Source organism: Macaca thibetana, chromosome 14 (assembly GCF_024542745.1).
Source record: "Macaca thibetana thibetana isolate TM-01 chromosome 14, ASM2454274v1, whole genome shotgun sequence".
Lineage (NCBI taxonomy): Eukaryota > Metazoa > Chordata > Mammalia > Primates > Cercopithecidae > Macaca > Macaca thibetana.
Window position 1 is genome coordinate 85,644,857 of NC_065591.1, and position 17,190 is coordinate 85,662,046.

Below are 17,190 nucleotides of genomic sequence, written 5' to 3' on the forward strand. Positions count from 1 at the left end.
GACTACACCCTAGACCAATTAAAGCAGAGTCTCTGGGAGTGCTCGGATAGTATTAATTATTATTATTATTTTTTAAGCTCCCCAAGTGATTCTAATGTGGAACCAAGTTTGAAAACAGCTGCATTGGGCCAGGTGTGGTTGGCTCACACCTATAATCTCAGCACTTTGGGAGTCTGAGGCAGGTGGATTGCTTGAGGACAGGAGTTTGAGATCAGCCTGGCCAACATGGTGAAACCCCGTCTCTGCTAAAAAAAAAAACACAAAAATCAGTTGGGTGTGGTGGCATGCCTGTAGTCCCAGCTACTTGGGAGACTGAGAACCACTTGAACCTGGGAGGCAGAGGTTGCAGTGAGCTGAGATCATGCCACTGCACTCCAGCCTGGACAACATAGTGAGACCCCGTCTCCAAAAAAAAAAAAGAAAACAGCTGCATTAGAATTTTGTTTGTCCTATCTACCTATCTCCACCTAGGGAGTATGATGCCATAAAAGGCTTGATAACAACTTTTAATTGTGGAACATATTTAAACAGTAAGGTAAATACAATTTTGCAAAATTTCAAGTATCTTCCTACACAGTCAAAGGAGCTGAGATTTAAACCTGAGTCTTTCTGCTTCCACTTCCTGATAGCCTGACATTTTAAAGTCTCTTTCATATTGATTGAAAAGAACCGGATTTGAAAAAGCAAATCATTACTGTCATAGTAAAGTGGTAATGAAGGAAGAGTAATACCAAAGGAACACAGTGATTATTGAGTCAATTGGTAATACCTAATCAGTATTTCAGCCTTTCCCTTTTGTTTCCTGCCAGAGATCAGATTCCTCATCTGAAAGCCACTGTGCTACTGGATCATCCAAAAGTACAGTTTATTTCACAGCGCTGAGGAGGACCAGCATGCATTCTTCTCTTAACACAAGCCCGAATCAGCAACCTGACACTAACTTGGCTCATGTTGGAGCACACAGTTTTGCTACAGAAAATATTGGGGGTATGTACGACTAAGTCAGAAAAAGTTAATGTTTTCATGATTTTTTACATCCATTTCCTTAGAAATTAAGCCTAGCACCTCTTGGTTTGTCTTCACCCCTGTTCTCACCCCTATCCTGGGTGTTAAAAAAAGTATTTAAATTACAGAAGTAATACATGCATTTTTTTTTAAACAATACTGAACATTATCAAATAAAAGGAAAAGTGTTGCCTCTTGTTCCTCAATTTCCTTACCTCAATCATTATATGATAGTTAACAGTTTACGTTTTTTTTTTTTTTTTTTTTTTTTTTGGTTTTTTGTTTTGTTTTGTTTTGTTTTTGAGACTGAGTTTCACTCTTGTTACCCAGACTGGAGTGCAATGGCACGATCTCGGCTCACCGCAACCTCTGCCTCCAGGGTTCAAGCGATTCTCCTGCCTCAGCCTCCTAAGTAGCTGGGATTACAGGCATGTGCCACCACACCCAGCTAATTTTCTATTTTTAGTAGAGACAGGGTTTCACTATGTTGGTCAGGCTGGTCTTGAACTCCTGACCTCATGATCCACCATCTTGGCCTCCCCAAGTGCTGGGATTACAGGCGTGAGCCACCACACCCAGCCGTTTTAAGTATTCTTAGGCCAAGTATAGTGGCTCACGCCTGTAATCCTAGCACTTTGGAAGGCTGAGGCAGGAGGATCCCTGGAGCCCAGGAGTTCAAGACCAGCCTGACAACATAGAAAACAAGTATTCTTCTTGAGCTTTTTGTACAATTATATATACATACATACATAATTGAGATGCACAAGGATGTACAAATTATATATACACATAAAGACACACGGATGCTTTATTCTCTTTTCTATTATTAAAATCATATTCACTTCTTACAAAGGAAAAACATCTTCAGTTTATAGCCATATTGCCCTTATTAAATATTAATAGAAAAAAAAACTTGGCGTGAGCTGTAGTTTGAGAAATCACTGTGACCATCCTTATCTTTGTATTCATGTTTATACACATCAACTTGTATGCCTAAAATTGCAATTGAATGACAAACTATTAGACCGTCAGTATCCAAGTTTTACAACATGTAACAATGATTAACTGGTTTTTAAATTTCTTAATGCAGGATCTGAACAATGTTTTGAACAGCTTCTGCCAGAATATTCTTCACAGGAGGAGAGCCAGCATGCTGATCTACCAAGTATTTTTAGCATTGAAGCAAGGGATTCTTCCCAAGGCATGAAAAATCAGAACTACTCCTCTGAAGAACATACTGAAATACTACAAAACAAGAAAAAAAGTGTTCATTTCCAGCTTTCTGTAGGAAACTTAAGTTCAGTCTACAGTTCATCTGATGAAGCTAATGTATTTGATCAGTTAAATATACAGCATAGCACTCCATGTGGTTCTAACTCTAGTGAGTGCTCAATAAAACACCAACTAGAAAGCAGAAAGGAAAGGATGGGCTTTGAAGAACTATCAAAAAGAGGGGTTGTTACAATTTTACAAAGTCAAGGACTCACTGAAGATAATAAAAATGAAACCTGTAGGGTTTTAGACATAAATCCACAGATAGAGGAAATTGACTCTCAATTATGTTTAAGAACAGTGGAGATGGGGACTTCAATTCAGGCACCATATTCCTTAACTACTCAAAATGAAAAATGTTTTCAGAATTTAGCTGAAACAGACATTCCAAAAATCACCAAAAAACTATCTCAACTAGGTCAATCAGAGCTTTTTACAAGTTCTGGATCATTTTCATTACAGAGCTCTATACCAGTCTGGGTAAGTGAAATCAGTGTTGTATAAATAACATTTAAGTTCCTTTTTGGGAAAAAATATTTTTCTTTTAATATTAGAGATGAAGATCTCACTGTGTTACCCAGGCTGAACTCAAACTCCTAGGATCAAGGGATCCTCCTGCCTCAACTTCCCAAGTAGCTTGGACACACCACAATGCCTGGCAGGAAAAACCTGAAACAAAATACAAGCAAAACTACTTGTTAATATTCCTTGTGATCACTGGAAATATCCAGCATAATGAAGAAACTTAAAAATTTGAAAGCTGTCTTCTGATTGTATTTTACAAAAGATCCTTTTTCTTCCAATTCAGATATCCTTTCTTCAACTTCCCTGAAAAATGGTGGTTCTGCCTGTGCTTCAGCACTTTCAGTGTTGAGCCTCATGCAATGTAATCCATTATTGGAATAAGTATTGGAACCCTGCTCCTCATACTAAGCAACTTATAATCTGCTTGCTTTTAACACCAGTCAACTGGTGACTGGTTTTCATCTAGCAGTATGTGCAGTTTATTCTTCCACAAATAAGCACAACAGATTGAAAATAAGAATTACAACTAAACCATGTTTAGTTTTATTTGGCTGCTTTTGTTCTTGTTCAGTGTTTAGATACTTCCTTTGAAACACTTATAATCTGTTGGCTGTCAGTGGCCCACATTTGGCAGCAGCCCAGTCAACCCCTGCTCCCTTTAGACAGGATACAGTTCTGCACAGCCCCAGCCAACCTGCATTTGTATTTTTTGCCCAACACTACAAGCATTTAGGTTTGTAATCATTGTGGTAGATACTTGCAGTCCATTGTCACACTATTTCATCTCTTCCCCAAAGTTGACTCCAGTTATTTCTACAACTGAATGCTGGAGTTACAGAAACCTAAGGAAATCTGATCTGTTGCTCTTTGCCAATTACTGCTTTTTTTCTTCCATTTTCACATTTATATACACTTGCAAAAAATGCATTATATACAAAATTATTAGTTTTAAGTGTTTTAAGGCTATTTTGACGTGGTTTTCCTTTTAATTATGGTTCACAGGAAACAGAAACTGGCCATGGTATAATGGAAGAACCAGAACTAACTTTAGTAAGCACCAGTGATATCAGTATTGCTGAAACGGATTTTGCAAATTTAACCCTAGAAGAAAAGAGTGAGAATGAAGCAAAAAACAGCTTTCGGGTAAATTTAATAAGCATTCCATTTTATCCCATTATGAGCAAACCAGTTGATTGTCTCTTACAACTTATCAGAAGGTACTCATTGGAGGGAATTATGCTATGGATTTAACTAACCTGACACCCCCACCAACTCTCAATTTGTCTTAAACTTTTTCACTATTCTGTCAACCACTGCATTTTCTTTTAATCCCCACTCCAATTTATGGCTGTCTCCGAGACTGGCAGAACTACAGAGCCAAGTTGGAAGTTTTACGTAAACTTATTCCAAGATATTGAAAAATGACTTCAGAACAACTGGTAATTTTACTACAGTAGTAGGGAGGCAGTAAGAATAAAGCTATCTAAACAGAGGCCTAGAGGTGTGAGGGCAGTAGAGCCTGAGCCCAGAAGTTCAAAACCAGCCTGGGCAACAAGGCAAAACCCAGTCCCTTAAAAAATACAAAAATGAGGCATGGTGGCGGGTCTCTGTAGACCCAGCGAAAACTGAGGGTTCAGTGAGCTGTGATCATACCGCTGCATTCTAATCTGACAACAGAGCAAGACCTCTTCTTAAAAAAAAAGGCAGCGGGGGTGGTGCGCATTTAAAAAGTTGAATAAAACATGCAACTTTCTTGCCATTAGGTGAGTGAGTTTCTGCCTCTTGTATCAGAAACAGAAGCCTCAGATTATCCAGCTGTATCAGAACTTTCCATAGAAAAACCAAGGACAGCATCTACTGGTAAGCCTTGAATGGTCTCCACACTTCTAATGGGAAGTAGATGCTTTGCCTATTTCTGTCATAAATTTCTTTTCCCCCCAACAGACACCCCTCAAAGGTTTACACCTATACCAGGGAGCTTACAAGAAGCATTTATAAAGAGAAAAAAATCATTTATGGAGAGATCCCACCAGAGGGAGAAAGAAATACGGAATAAAATTCGTCTCTCTGAAAATTCTCATATCAAAACAGTTAAAGAGAAACCATCTATAAGTATGTTGAATTTTTAAAATCTTCAACAACTCCCTGAAATGTTTAAAGCCTTCTGATTACAACTTGATTTCATTTTTCTTTCCTCAGGTTCATCTGTGAGTCGTCTAAAGGGCGTGAATAAAGTCAGAGCATCTTTTCCTGAAGACAGAAAGACCACACAGGTTCTAAGGCACCAAAGGGGTCTAAGGTAAGGTTGATTTTATTTTTATTTTATTTCTTTTTAGTGATTCACTTTTTGCAATGTTTGTCTCTAATTCTATGTAAGTTCTTTACAGGTTATACAATCAACTAGCTGAAGTGAAACAACAAAAGGAAGAAAAAGCAAAACAAGAGGCTTATGCCCAAAACAGAGCAAGGGCAAAAGAATTCCATAAGGTGAGTGTAACTGAGGGGGAAGGACTTAATTTTTCAAGCCTGAAGTACACAACTGAAACTACTAAATTTTTATTCCTTCCACAGAAAACACTAGAGAAACTTCGAGCCAGAAATACATGCTGACTTTCTAGAAACAGTGTAAAGAGGTTTTTTTAAATTGTGTATATGTAGCATTAGACAAAATTATTTAAAGTCAATAAATTTTTATTCAAGGAATTCCATGTTGTGATTTCTTCCACTGTCCATCAAGGTCACTTTAGATCCCCTAAAAAGCTGGAGTCAAAAGATCTTCAAGTTTGCCCTGAAGAAGAGAAATTTTGATTAACCTTTAAAACTCTCATATGGCAACAATCGTGGATTATTAAGTTTTATATCTCCTCAGGAAAACATAGCACCAAACATAGGAGTGCTATGGCATCCTATAGAGAACTTCCATCTTTGGTCACAGCGTTAAGAGCTCTGGGTTTCACAGCCTCATGAGCCCTCTTTGAAATGACCTATACAAATGTCTTTTCTAATGCATACATACCTTTTTAATGAAACTGATCCAGCTGTCCTGTCAGCCCTACATAACAATATAAAAGTAAATTTTACATTTCCAGAGATGATTGTACAGCGAGTGAACATGAATGAGTCCTAGAACCAGCCCGAGTTAACTCTACTACAGACTGCTTGGTTATTAGCATCCCACAAGGGTTACAATACAAAGGCAAAGCACATTTGCATGATTCAAGAGATCTAGCAGAATTTTAAAATTTCATTGATTACTGATGAAAGTTATTAGAAAAAAAAGAAAAATCACGTGATTCACATTGTATTTGCATTGCATTTCTATTACAGTTAATCAACTGTTCCCAATAAGCTGATTGCTAGCAAAGTAGCAGATAGAAAACCTACTGGGAAATTTTTTTATGGTCATGTCCACAGCAAATGAGAAACTGCATTCTAAAAGCCTTGGTAATGACCATTATACCCTCGAGCAAATAACTTATGGTTAAGATAAAAACCATTACTTGCCATAATTACTTTGGCTTCTGTCATCTCCTTTTAATATGGGTATACTGATGAAGACTTCAAAATTCACCTATGGAAAAATGTGAATTTCAAATTTATATTTATTAAGTACAGAAATCTATCTTTCAGAATGAGGTTGCTTAGGTTCCAAATTATCCTAAAACCTGGCACCCCAACTAAGGTATTGAAAATTCCATGCTTAAAATAGCTATTTAAACCAAGAGGTATTTTTTAAAAACAATAATCCCATGCCCATTCACATCCGAATTTGCTCTATGATCATGTTTCTGGTTAACTTTTTACCTTCAAATACAATGGAATATTTAATGTAAATGGATGTTCAGAAAGGCCATTTTCATTCAGCCCATTCAGAGCAGTTGAACATTTCGCCCATCATCATAACATCATTAATAATCAAGTTTAAACACGTAATAATGTAAGTCTAGTCTTTTTTTACTCCTAAGTGGTGACAAATGTTGCAATAGCATTACTAGATAAATAACCTGCATGGCCTTTTAAGTAATGAATTAACTTACCAAGAATCTTTGGGATCTGATTTCTTCAACCAATTTGCTTTAGGGTCCTAGAAGTTGAACTGTACAAAGTACAAATATTTTGACACCTGATCCAAGACACAGTCATGTACATTACAATGTTTCAGTCAATAGATAGCATACAAAAGAAAGTGGTCCTATTAAGAGCTGAAAATTCCTTATTACCTAAATAACATAGAAACTTAGAAATAACATATAGAATAACACAGAAACATACCGAAATATCGAAATAATAACAGAAACAATAGAAACTTATTGTTTCTAATATTGAAAAGTCAACATTTTTCTCCCACATATTTTACTCATAAGCATGGCAAAATGTTACAGGTCTCATTGTCACCACTGCAATATGCATACTGTGATGGAAGCATAACCTGTCTCAATTTAGCCACATTAACTATTTTTGGACACCATGATGATCAGCAGTGCCCATTCTCATCTAGAATGAGGCATTGTAGAAGTTTCTTAGTGTAGCTTAGTAGTGTATTTGTACGAAGTCCTTGTTACGCTGGCAATGCTACCAATAGAGGGAAACAAGCAGAATCAATATTAACAGAGAATCTTACCTTTTGATTGTAGGTGGTGGGGATCTGCCTGGTTCTCAATTTGACACCCTGGAAAAAGAAAAGCATTGCTTACTATTTTAGAGTATATCAAACTGAACACTGAGGAACCTATACAAATACTGTATCAATAGAAATACCAGGTTTAACAAGCACAAAGCCAAGAAAACCAACGATGCCAGATACTGAATTTCTATAGCACTGACCTTTGAACACCCTAGCAGGAGTAAACTGCTGAGTGCAGATACCATGCAGTGCAATTATGACTGAACTGTCACATTCATATTCATATTCGTATTCCCAAATGTGCAATGTTTCTACTGAGAAAAGCTTTCACAAACCTCTCAAATTCAAGTTCCTTTAACAAGTACAATAATTTGACCTTTTTTCCTAATTGTCACTGTAATAAGCTGCATTAACTGTATTTTAAGCTACAACTCTAGTCTTTTCCTAATCTTTGCCCAGTCTCCATATAACTTACAAATGGAATATATACATGTAACTTAACAGATCAAGCAGACTACAAATGTCAAGCTCATTGTTGCTCAAACTGCCAGTTACACAAACCTCTTTTAATGTAATTCATATCCCTATTGATTCAACATATCCATACAGGTTTACGTGACTTTAGGATGAAGTATGTGTAACTGCCAGTTCAATAACAATGCAAAGAACACAGGTAATTTCATTTGGTAGGTCTAGACATGCAGTCTCTTCATTTTCCTTCTCTATACAAATATATAGTAACATTTTTGCCAGTATCTTACTAATTCTGTGTTATACCTGAAATACTGGGATGGTGTACTTAATTTCTATTTTTCATCTTTTGAGTCCTTGATTATTAAAAGTTAAATATTTTACTTACCTCTCAACATGAATGAGTTCAAATCACATTCATTCCTATAGAAAGTACCAATTAAAGATTTAGAAAGGATATATTTCCAGTTATTAAAACTAACACCCAAGTATAAATTTAAGATCCAGTTTTATATAGCCACATCCAGCTCTGTCAGAATTAAGTTTTAGTTCATGCCCTTATCATTCAGCAGTTGAACAGTTAAATTCATCATCTGAACTGTAATCATATTTCCCAAAAGATTATACTGTCACCAATTAAAACTTACCTAAGCGATCACTCAAGAATGGTACAGATGTGTGGTTTTTGCCAATACCTAAGGTAAAAAAGTAAATTATCTGGTTTTTCATAACGTTAAAACTTTTAGCAACTGTCTTGTAGTTCCTTCCCACAGACCTAACAATAGTCCTGTGAGTAAAGTAAAACCACAGAGTTACTCTATGAGGCGTTTCCAACGACGTGCAGGCTACAGGAAAAGCCCCATCGGGATAGACCTCAACCACTATTTACAAGGTTTTGATTTTTTTTTTAAAGACACAGGATCTGCCGTGTCTTTTGAAAATCGTGTGATTCTTGCTGAATCGCTTGAGCCCAAGGGTTTGAGGCTACAGTGAGATGTGGCAGGATCACATCTCATTGTAGCCTCGAACCACTGGGCTCAAGGGATTATCCTGCCTTAGCCTCCAGAGTAGCTGGGGACCGCAGGCACCACTGTGCCTAGCTAGTATTTATATATATAAATAACAAAGTCTAACACTCCATAGGAAAAAATTATGAGCAGAAACTGCAATATGCTCTTACAATATTGCAAACTGTAAAAACTTCCTACCACCTTAATTACAAAAACAATAATTTCACAATCACATTGTGCTTAGGAGCCAGAGGAATGAAAAATAAAAATAAATACCATCAAGTAGCTCCTGTAGATGAGCCAAAGGAAAAGGATTTAAACTTAAGATTTAAGTTTAAAGCATAACTCTTGTTATGAACTTCAATACTGCAAATAGAGGATGTTGTTTTCCCATTTCAAAGATTTCAGCAAATTTTAATTCTTGGTTCAAAATTAGTTGTCATCCATTATAAAATACAGGAAAATGTGTCTGTAAGTTATGACTTTGGCATTATATAACTTTTAATCAAACTCTGCATCATTCAAATTTATGAATTCTTATGACCTATGTAATCTTTTATTATACTATATTTGCATTAAACCATAAAATCCTCTACCTCACTTTAGATTGTACATTAATACAAAATAATGTTGTAGGCTTCAAGTAGGAATTCCAAAGTTCCGATTATTGCTACAAACTAACAAATTCAGAACCCTCTAATGCTTGCAACTAAAATGAATCTGACACATCACTAAGAATCTAGGATTCTTTTCAGAAATCAATATAATTGGGAATTAAAAGTATGGTAGAAATGTCTCTGAATAAAATGAAACTTGCTTGCTCTGACAACATACTGTTTCCTACACATAAATATGTGACAACTCAAATTGAGACATACCTTTAACTCCAGACATCATGTTCTCAAGATAAAAGCCTTTAAAACAAAAAGCCATCATATATATCGTCAACATGAAATTGGAATGCAAAATTAATACTGCTGAGGATTTCCCTCATATCCATGCTGTTTATCTATTCTACAGTCCTAGAATCAACCTTTTTTTCTTAAGAGACAGTGTCTGTCTTTGTTACCCAGGCTGGAGTAGTGATGCCATCAAAGTTCAGTGCAGCCCCCAATTCTTGGGCTCAATCCTTTTGCCTCAACCTCCCCTTTCTGAGTAGCTCCAACTACAGGCACATGCCCCATTACCCAGCTAATTTTTCAATTTTTGTGGAGATGCCCAGGCTGGTCTTGAACTCCTGGTTTCAAGCAATACTCCCACCTCAATGTGGGGACTGCAGACTTGAGCCATTGCACCTGGCCTGGAACCAACCTTTATAACTGTCTCAGGTATCATAATATCCCTTCTTATATGTATCAAAACTCATACTGAACAATGAGTTCTGGGTTGCAAAAGAGGATTTATTTTTTGCACCTATCCATAAGTCTTTGTCCACATTAAACAAAAACATACGTTAAGTGCAGTCCTAAAATGCACTACATAGTCAGCTTTATCGTGGTGATCAAAATAATGAACATTGGGGTAATCACTGTGGTTCTCCCTGTGTGTCCATGTTAAATAAATGTGTATGCCTTTTCTTGAACTAATAAAGTGAAAATGGTAGTTCAAAGTAATATTAGTCCAGGTGCCGTGGCTCACGCCTGTAATCCCAGCACTTTGGGAGGCCAAGGCAGGCAGATCGCCTGAAGTCAGGAGTTCAAGACCATGGTGAAACCCTGTCTCTACTAAAAATACAAACATTAGCTGGGTGTGGTGGCTAACGCCTATAATCCCAGCTACTCAGGAGGCTGTGGCAGAATTGCTTGAACCTGGGAGACAGAGGCTGCAGTAAGCCAAGACTGCACCACTGCACTACAGCCTGGGTGACAGATCAAGAACTGTCTTTAAAAAAAAAGAAAAAAAGTGTTAAAGATACTCTAAATTTGGGAAGGGAAATGAGGTTATTACAATACTAAACATCTGAGAGGTCACTTTTGTCATGTCTGAACAAAGCTGGAATAAGAGCATTTCAAATACCCTCTTGAAGATGGTTGGGTGTCAAGTTATTTTGTCTAAGATTTTCTTTTCAAAATTAAAATCACTACACTTCACTGTTTTAATACTCACAGGACACCTGCAAGCTCTTCTTCAGAAATCAACTGACAATTTTTCAAATTTTTCTATGTATTTTCTCTGGTGTTTTAATGGGTTTTTTTTCTAATTATTACTACTTCACAAGTTTCTTTCACAAACTTCTTCACAGGGTTGAAATTTTTTTTGTTATAAAGTTCTGGGTTTCAGCATTTCTTCACCACCAGACTGGTATATATATATATCCACATTTATCATCTTTATTCATTTCTATGAAGTTGTTTTTTCTATATGCTTCACCTTTGACATTCATGATCCTGTCACATTTTCAGGGCTCTCTGTCCAGTATTTTTAGCTTTTGTAGCTCTCTTTTTAGACAAAGCAGCTTCTTCAGTATTATCCTCTTCTTCTAAGTATACACTCAGTCTTACAGGGAATTCAGAACTTACTATGAAACTATCCCCCTGCATAAAACAAACAAACAAAAAAATCATGGATTAAGCAATAACTCAAATGGCTTAGTACTATAAACTATGCCCCCTGGATTACTTCAAAACCTAAACTACAAATGTTAAAAAAAAATAGGCCGGGCGCGGTGGCGCAAGCCTGTAATCCCAGCACTTTAACTCAGGAATCGGCATCCTGGCTAACACGGTGTACTAAAAATTACAAAAAAAAAATATAGCGGGCGAGGTGGCGGGGGCGCCTGGATTACTTCAGAATGGCGGGAAAGGCGGAGCTTGCAGTGAGCTGAGCACTCCAGCCTGGGCGACAGAGCGAGACTCCGTCTCAAAAAAAAAAAAAAAAAAAAAAAAAAAAAAAAAAAAAAAAATCTAAATTAACATCTGCTTATTTTTTCATTTGATATCCTAACTAGCAATATTACGTATCAGAATGCTATTTATTAAAAATAGTACTGGAAACCCCATGTTCTTTATCAAGTCTCTAAAAAATTAGTATTTTCCTTCCTGCATTTCCTGCAGTAAACTTACTGAGCTTTTCAAAAGTTAAATGAAGTGTAAGAGAAAAACTAAATACAATTCCTTCTGTACCAACCAACTCCTGCCTTCCCAAAATGGAACAGAAAAGTCACTTACTGCCAATTTGATATCACATTCATTATCTTCAAGATGTTTTGCATCCTCATCCTCTGCTCTGTAACATTAAAATTTATCATCATTGAGATGACAGAATCTTCTATGACCTCATTAGCTGTATATTCCACTCTGAAAACTGAAACTGCAATACTAGTCAAGCAAACAAAATTTGAGAATGCTGTGTTCTAGAGAATTCTAGATGTACTGTGTGCTAAGCTTGGCTCAACTGTAATAATCCCAAGTGTCATACTCTATCTTTGTTCATTATTTAAGTATAACTATATTAAAGGCAAAAAATGAAGCAATTAACATAAAATTTAATTTATAACCTATTTCATATGATTCCACTTACGCTGACTCCTCAATAGGAGAAATGGATCCATCATCATCCAAAAATTTGTATCTACGACTATCAAAATCTTCATTTTCTAAATCTTCACCAACATCCATTTGTTTCAATGATTCTTTCAGGTGGTGTTCATACTTCAGTTTTTCAATGTAGTTAAAAAATCCTCTTGCAACAGCTTGCTATATATTAAAAACACCGTAAGTATGTCAAGATTTTTCTTTCACAACCCAGCAAGTGCCAATGTTCAACACCCCCCTTACCAAAGACTCTGAATTTGCTATCTTAACTACTCCCCACTTGTGGATATATCAAATGCTGTTTATTAAAATTCACATTACAATTATAAACTTACCTAAGCTGGTACAAAGGAAAAGTGAAGTACTACATATCTTGTCATGCCTGGGACTTACTAAAGGCATTTTAAAATGTAAAAACAGGAATAAGATTTCTAATGTTTACTATAATCACCTTAAGAGATTAACTGAAGAGATTAACATGTATTAATCCTCCCAGATAAAATTTCAGGTTCTGGCAAGAACCTGAAACTCTGCATTCATTCAACATACAACTCTCAAATATTTAAAAAAAGTCTACTCCTAAGTATTAGGGTATTTTTCAGATGACTGGCTTAGAAATACCTAGGCCTTAAGAATGTATCCACTGAACATAAGGCATGTGTGGTTTTGGTTTAGGTTACTGCAAAAATAATTTCATGTGAGCTTTTATTATCCCTACTGAGTTTTAGGGTTGTGTTTAAGACCTGAGATGGGATGAGATCAAAGCATTTTATACAAAGAGCCTTGGAGCACTATCTTTTAAATCTGGCCAAAGTATAGTAATTGAAGAGATACAAGTCAAGTTTCAGTTAAAGGATGGGGTGGACTTTAGGGGGAAGTCAGTATAGAAGAGTATCGAAATTGCGGACAGTGTGTTCCCAGCATATCTGAGACAATTCTAAACTGGCCAACAAATCATTTTGGGCATCTGAGTTATGTGTAGCCATATATATAAAATGCTGACTCACCTCAAACGTTAAAATTTTTCTCCAAGGCGGGTTTTTTTCATTCTCTGATTCTAAAAATGGGAAGCCAGATCCTTTGCTTCTAAATTGTTTCTTCTTATCTATTAGTGAGGATATAGGATTTCTCCTTCCTTCTGGTCTTCCCCTTGGTCTTCCTGTTGGCTGGTACCTCTTCTTTTTCTTTTTTTTGTACTTCTTTTTCCTGTTCTTGAATCTTTCAAAAATAGCTTTTATAGTCAATGGTATTGGTTCAAAAGATGAGTCACTTGATGAATCACTTGCGTGAACACTTTCAGGTGTACGAACAAATTTTCGAATGGGGTTTCTTTTCCCCCGTTTAGGTGAGTAAGGGATACACTGAGTTTTAAATAAGCTGCTATCAGAAGAGTTATCACTAGAAAAATGAGAAAAAAATTAATTTCCTCTTCCTTTCTTACTGAATGCTTATTACCAGTAATACCCAGTCCCAAATATACATTTCTTCCAAGACCAACTCAGGAAAACATATCCAGAATTAAAAATTTTTTAAAGGATGGGCTCAGAACCAGCTGCCTTTCTGCTGACCATCCTACTTAAATAGCTCATAAAGCTACAGCTCTTATTAAAAAGTTTTGTAGACATCGTCTTGCTGTTACCCAGACTGGAGTACAGTGGTGCAATCACAGCTCACTGCAACCTCAAACTCCTGGAACTCCAGGGATGCTCCTGACTCAGCCTCCCAAGTAGCTAGCTAGGACTAATGGCATGCACCACTGTGCTCAGCTTAGAAAAAAACTATGTATCTTTCAAGATAACGTATGAGCTCCACAAAGGCTGTATGGTTCGGTTCACTGCTAAGAGTGAGTAAAACAAACACAGCCTACCAGACAGAAACAGGAAGAGGTAGTCTGGAAGAGATGCTAATATGACCCAAAGAATACATTTTTTTCTTGAAGAATGTGTCCCATTATAATATATTCACATTTTGAATTTAAAGTATTTGCAATGCTATTATCAATCTACATTAACTAGATAAACCTGGAAGGTCAGTGAAATCTGGTTTTCCTTCTTTCCCAATTCCTGAAAATCATCTTTACTGTCACTCATTATATAAAATAATTTCTCATAATTCAGATACAATAAATATGATTGAATCCACTCAGTTCTCCAGTAAAAACCCACTTACCTTTGATTTGCAAGTTCCATAGCATCAGATGTCACATGGTCGGTAGAATCTATTCCTGATTTATCCATCAGTTGCTTTGTTTTATAACAGTTTTCTGAAATTATGAAATTTAGTAAATGTGACAAAGCTTCCCTAAATAATGACACAGTATCTACTATAATATTCAACATGGTCAGACTATGCCACTGATTTTAGGCAAAATCATTTGCCGGGGTTAACCTTCTTATCCATTTCAGATCAATTTCTTTTGGGCGCGGTGGCTCAAGCCTGTATCCCAGCACTTTGGGAGGCCCGGATCATGAGGTCAGGAGATCGAGACCATCTGGCTAACAAAAACCCCATCTCTACTAAAAATACAAAAAATTCTATGGCACAGTCCCAGTACTCAGGAGGCTGAGGCAGGAGAATGGCGTGAACCCGGGAGCTGGAGCTTGCAGTTGAGATCGCTAAATGCACTCAAGCCTGGGCCACAGAGCAGACTCGGTCTCAAAAAAAAAAAAAAAAAAAAAAAAAAAGAAATCCAGAAATTCTATTCACAGGTTCTTTCAGTTTTTACCCTCTAAATGTATTCAATGGAACAAGATTCCAAAAAAGTACTGTCACTTCCAAAAAAAGCATCTTTCAATATAAGTAGAAAATACAGTTTTATCATTAGCCACTTACTAACGTGCAATTACCAATACAGTATTAATGTAAAATTAAAAACCATTTTCCAAGATCAAAGAGGGAATTCCTAAGGCAAAATGTGCCCTATATAAACCAGGAAAAGGATCTCCAATCAACAGACCATTTTAAACTCCTGATCACCTCTCCATTATAATTCCTAGATTCTTCATTCCTAGATTCATTTAAGTAACTGAACTTTGTCATACTGTATCTTTGCCATTATTGGTGGAAACTGACAAGTTCTGAATTCTCAACCTTTTTCAATAAACTATCATAATTCTTTGTGTTTTCATCCCCATGGCAGAGTATACAACATGCCAAAAAAAGAAGAAAAAAAAGATTCCTTCTTGTGAGCTAAAAGAAAAAACAGGTTGGTCTGGGTGGCTCAGGCCTGTGTAACACAGCACTTTGGGAGGTCGAGGCGGGCGGATCGCTTGAGCCCAGGAGCTCAAGACCAACCTGGGCAACGTGGTGAAACTCCGTCTCTACAAAAAATACAAAAATTAGCCGGGCTAGTGGCGCGCGCCTGTGGTCAGGAGGCTGAGGTAGGTGAATACCTGAGCCTGGGAGGTGGAAGTTGTATGTAGTGAGCCTCAGCACACAAGGAGACCCTTGTCTCTACAAAAAATTCTTAAGATACTGGCTAGGTGTGGTGACCCGTGCCTGTGCTCCCAGCCACTCGGGAGGATCGCTTGAGCAGAGGTGGAGGTTGCAGTGAGCCGAGATTGCACCACTGCACCCCAGCCTGAACGACAGAACAAGACCCTGTCTCAGAAAAAAAAAAAAAAAAAAAAAATAGGCATGGCAACAAAAATGAAGGATAACTACTTATTTCACTATTGTACTTGCCTTAGTCAATCTCTTGTCTCATTCTGTAGCTTCTTGGGACCTAACATGAGTCATTGCATATAAATCCTAGGATGAACTAGCAAAACATTTAAAATATAAAACGATAAGGTTACCAAGAGCTCAGATTTGTTAAATGCCCAATGGACCCCTGTGGTAATTTTCTGGTAGTACGTCTTATTAGCTTAAGTACAGGATTCTACGAAGTAATTATATATCGAATGCTCAAAAACGGAATTCAACAAAAATTTGGCCCCATGCATTAATGGTATACCTGTGGTTAATTTTTTTTTAAAGTAGGGATTATCAAAATAAAGCTAGCTCAAGAATCACTTTTTTCTTAGTGTTTAGAAGACACTCCTACTTGGGTGTCGATGCATCCGCTGGAATTCTGCAATTCTTAGAGGCCACGTGGGCAGAAAGCGGCGCTTTACCCGGAGCTAATTCTGTGACCACCAGCGCGTCTCTCCGGGCAGCGCCTAACCTCCAGGAAACCGGCGCTATCAATGGATACCTCACATATGAAGGTTAAATCATTTAAATTACGTTAAGAAGGTTAAACTTGTCTGCAACACGTTTTAACACCTCCATCTCAAGATATAATGAAGCCCGCCCACACTACAACCACGTTTGTGGGCCTCATACCAGCCGCGTGGCGCGGAGTGGCCTGCAACCGTGATCCCTTCACCCTCTCGGCCCGACTTCCGAGGCTCAATCCTCCGGAACAACGCAGGGGCCGAAACCCCAGATATGCAATGCCTCCCCTGCCCAACAAGCCCAGACGGCCTTGCCCTCTTGGCAACCTACCTAAAACCGCCTCACACCGGCCCCAACAGCGCACTTGCTGCCCGTAACCCAGGCCTCGGGCCAAAACCTGCGACTGGCCTGGTGCGTGAGTCCTGGAGATTTGCACACACCACCCTCCCGATTTCAGTCCTCCAACTCCGGAAAACTAGCCGATGTCCTCCAACCGCGCGGAAGAAAAGGGTGGGATATCCCCGCGGCCCAAGTAATAGTCAGGCAGAAATCTCGCGATACAATTTAGCTCCCGGGAAGAAGGCGAGCGGTG

At 37.6% G+C, this 17,190-nt stretch overlaps 2 protein-coding genes and 8 non-coding genes across 17 annotated transcripts in view; 1 reads left to right on the forward strand and 9 right to left on the reverse strand.

Moving 5' to 3' along the window:
• CEP295 (centrosomal protein 295) overlaps positions 1-5,505 on the forward strand; it is a 1,096,927-nt gene extending 1,091,422 nt beyond the window's left edge. For 2 of the 3 annotated variants that reach the window (XM_050758899.1, XM_050758900.1), the window contains 7 exons: positions 810-987; positions 2,096-2,757; positions 3,805-3,945; positions 4,566-4,662; positions 4,747-4,914; positions 5,002-5,101; positions 5,190-5,505. In XM_050758899.1, the coding sequence (XP_050614856.1) occupies positions 810-987; positions 2,096-2,757; positions 3,805-3,945; positions 4,566-4,662; positions 4,747-4,914; positions 5,002-5,101; positions 5,190-5,412 (1,569 nt within the window). In that variant the 3' untranslated portion in view covers positions 5,413-5,505. The remainder of the gene's footprint in view (positions 1-809; positions 988-2,095; positions 2,758-3,804; positions 3,946-4,565; positions 4,663-4,746; positions 4,915-5,001; positions 5,102-5,189) is intronic. The other variant, XM_050758898.1, reaches the window with a different exon arrangement.
• On the reverse strand, positions 5,425-17,168 carry TAF1D (TATA-box binding protein associated factor, RNA polymerase I subunit D). 6 transcript variants are annotated; one of them, XR_007719421.1, is made up of 12 exons: positions 16,929-17,168; positions 14,610-14,703; positions 13,448-13,838; positions 12,427-12,602; positions 12,075-12,132; positions 11,278-11,441; positions 9,786-9,821; positions 8,545-8,592; positions 8,286-8,320; positions 7,424-7,471; positions 6,840-6,886; positions 5,425-6,373 (listed from the first exon to the last, which is right to left on the reverse strand). XR_007719421.1 is itself a non-coding variant. In XM_050758929.1 (6 exons), the coding sequence occupies exons 2-6, from the start codon at positions 14,675-14,677 to the stop codon at positions 11,298-11,300; spliced, it is 837 nt and encodes a 278-aa protein (XP_050614886.1). In that variant the 5' UTR covers positions 14,678-14,703; positions 16,929-17,168; the 3' UTR covers positions 11,062-11,297. The 6 variants fall into 6 exon arrangements, 2 of the variants coding, with proteins under 2 accessions (XP_050614886.1, XP_050614888.1); XR_007719420.1 differs by having other exon boundaries at positions 6,840-8,320; XR_007719419.1 differs by having other exon boundaries at positions 6,840-8,592.
• Positions 5,656-5,788, reverse strand: LOC126936708 (small nucleolar RNA SNORA25). Its single transcript, XR_007719528.1, has one exon. It is a non-coding gene; the product is annotated as a small nucleolar RNA SNORA25 (small nucleolar RNA).
• On the reverse strand, positions 6,136-6,256 carry LOC126936715 (small nucleolar RNA SNORA32). The gene has a single exon (XR_007719534.1). It is a non-coding gene; the product is annotated as a small nucleolar RNA SNORA32 (small nucleolar RNA).
• LOC126936706 (small nucleolar RNA Z40) lies at positions 6,638-6,710 on the reverse strand. Its single transcript, XR_007719526.1, has one exon. It is a non-coding gene; the product is annotated as a small nucleolar RNA Z40 (small nucleolar RNA).
• On the reverse strand, positions 7,174-7,309 carry LOC126936709 (small nucleolar RNA SNORA1). The gene has a single exon (XR_007719529.1). It is a non-coding gene; the product is annotated as a small nucleolar RNA SNORA1 (small nucleolar RNA).
• Positions 7,541-7,679, reverse strand: LOC126936707 (small nucleolar RNA SNORA8). Its single transcript, XR_007719527.1, has one exon. It is a non-coding gene; the product is annotated as a small nucleolar RNA SNORA8 (small nucleolar RNA).
• Positions 8,425-8,496, reverse strand: LOC126936729 (small nucleolar RNA SNORD5). Its single transcript, XR_007719546.1, has one exon. It is a non-coding gene; the product is annotated as a small nucleolar RNA SNORD5 (small nucleolar RNA).
• Positions 8,645-8,776, reverse strand: LOC126936717 (small nucleolar RNA SNORA18). The gene has a single exon (XR_007719536.1). It is a non-coding gene; the product is annotated as a small nucleolar RNA SNORA18 (small nucleolar RNA).
• LOC126936721 (small nucleolar RNA SNORA40) lies at positions 10,243-10,369 on the reverse strand. Its single transcript, XR_007719540.1, has one exon. It is a non-coding gene; the product is annotated as a small nucleolar RNA SNORA40 (small nucleolar RNA).
• Positions 17,169-17,190: the final 22 nt, after the last annotated feature.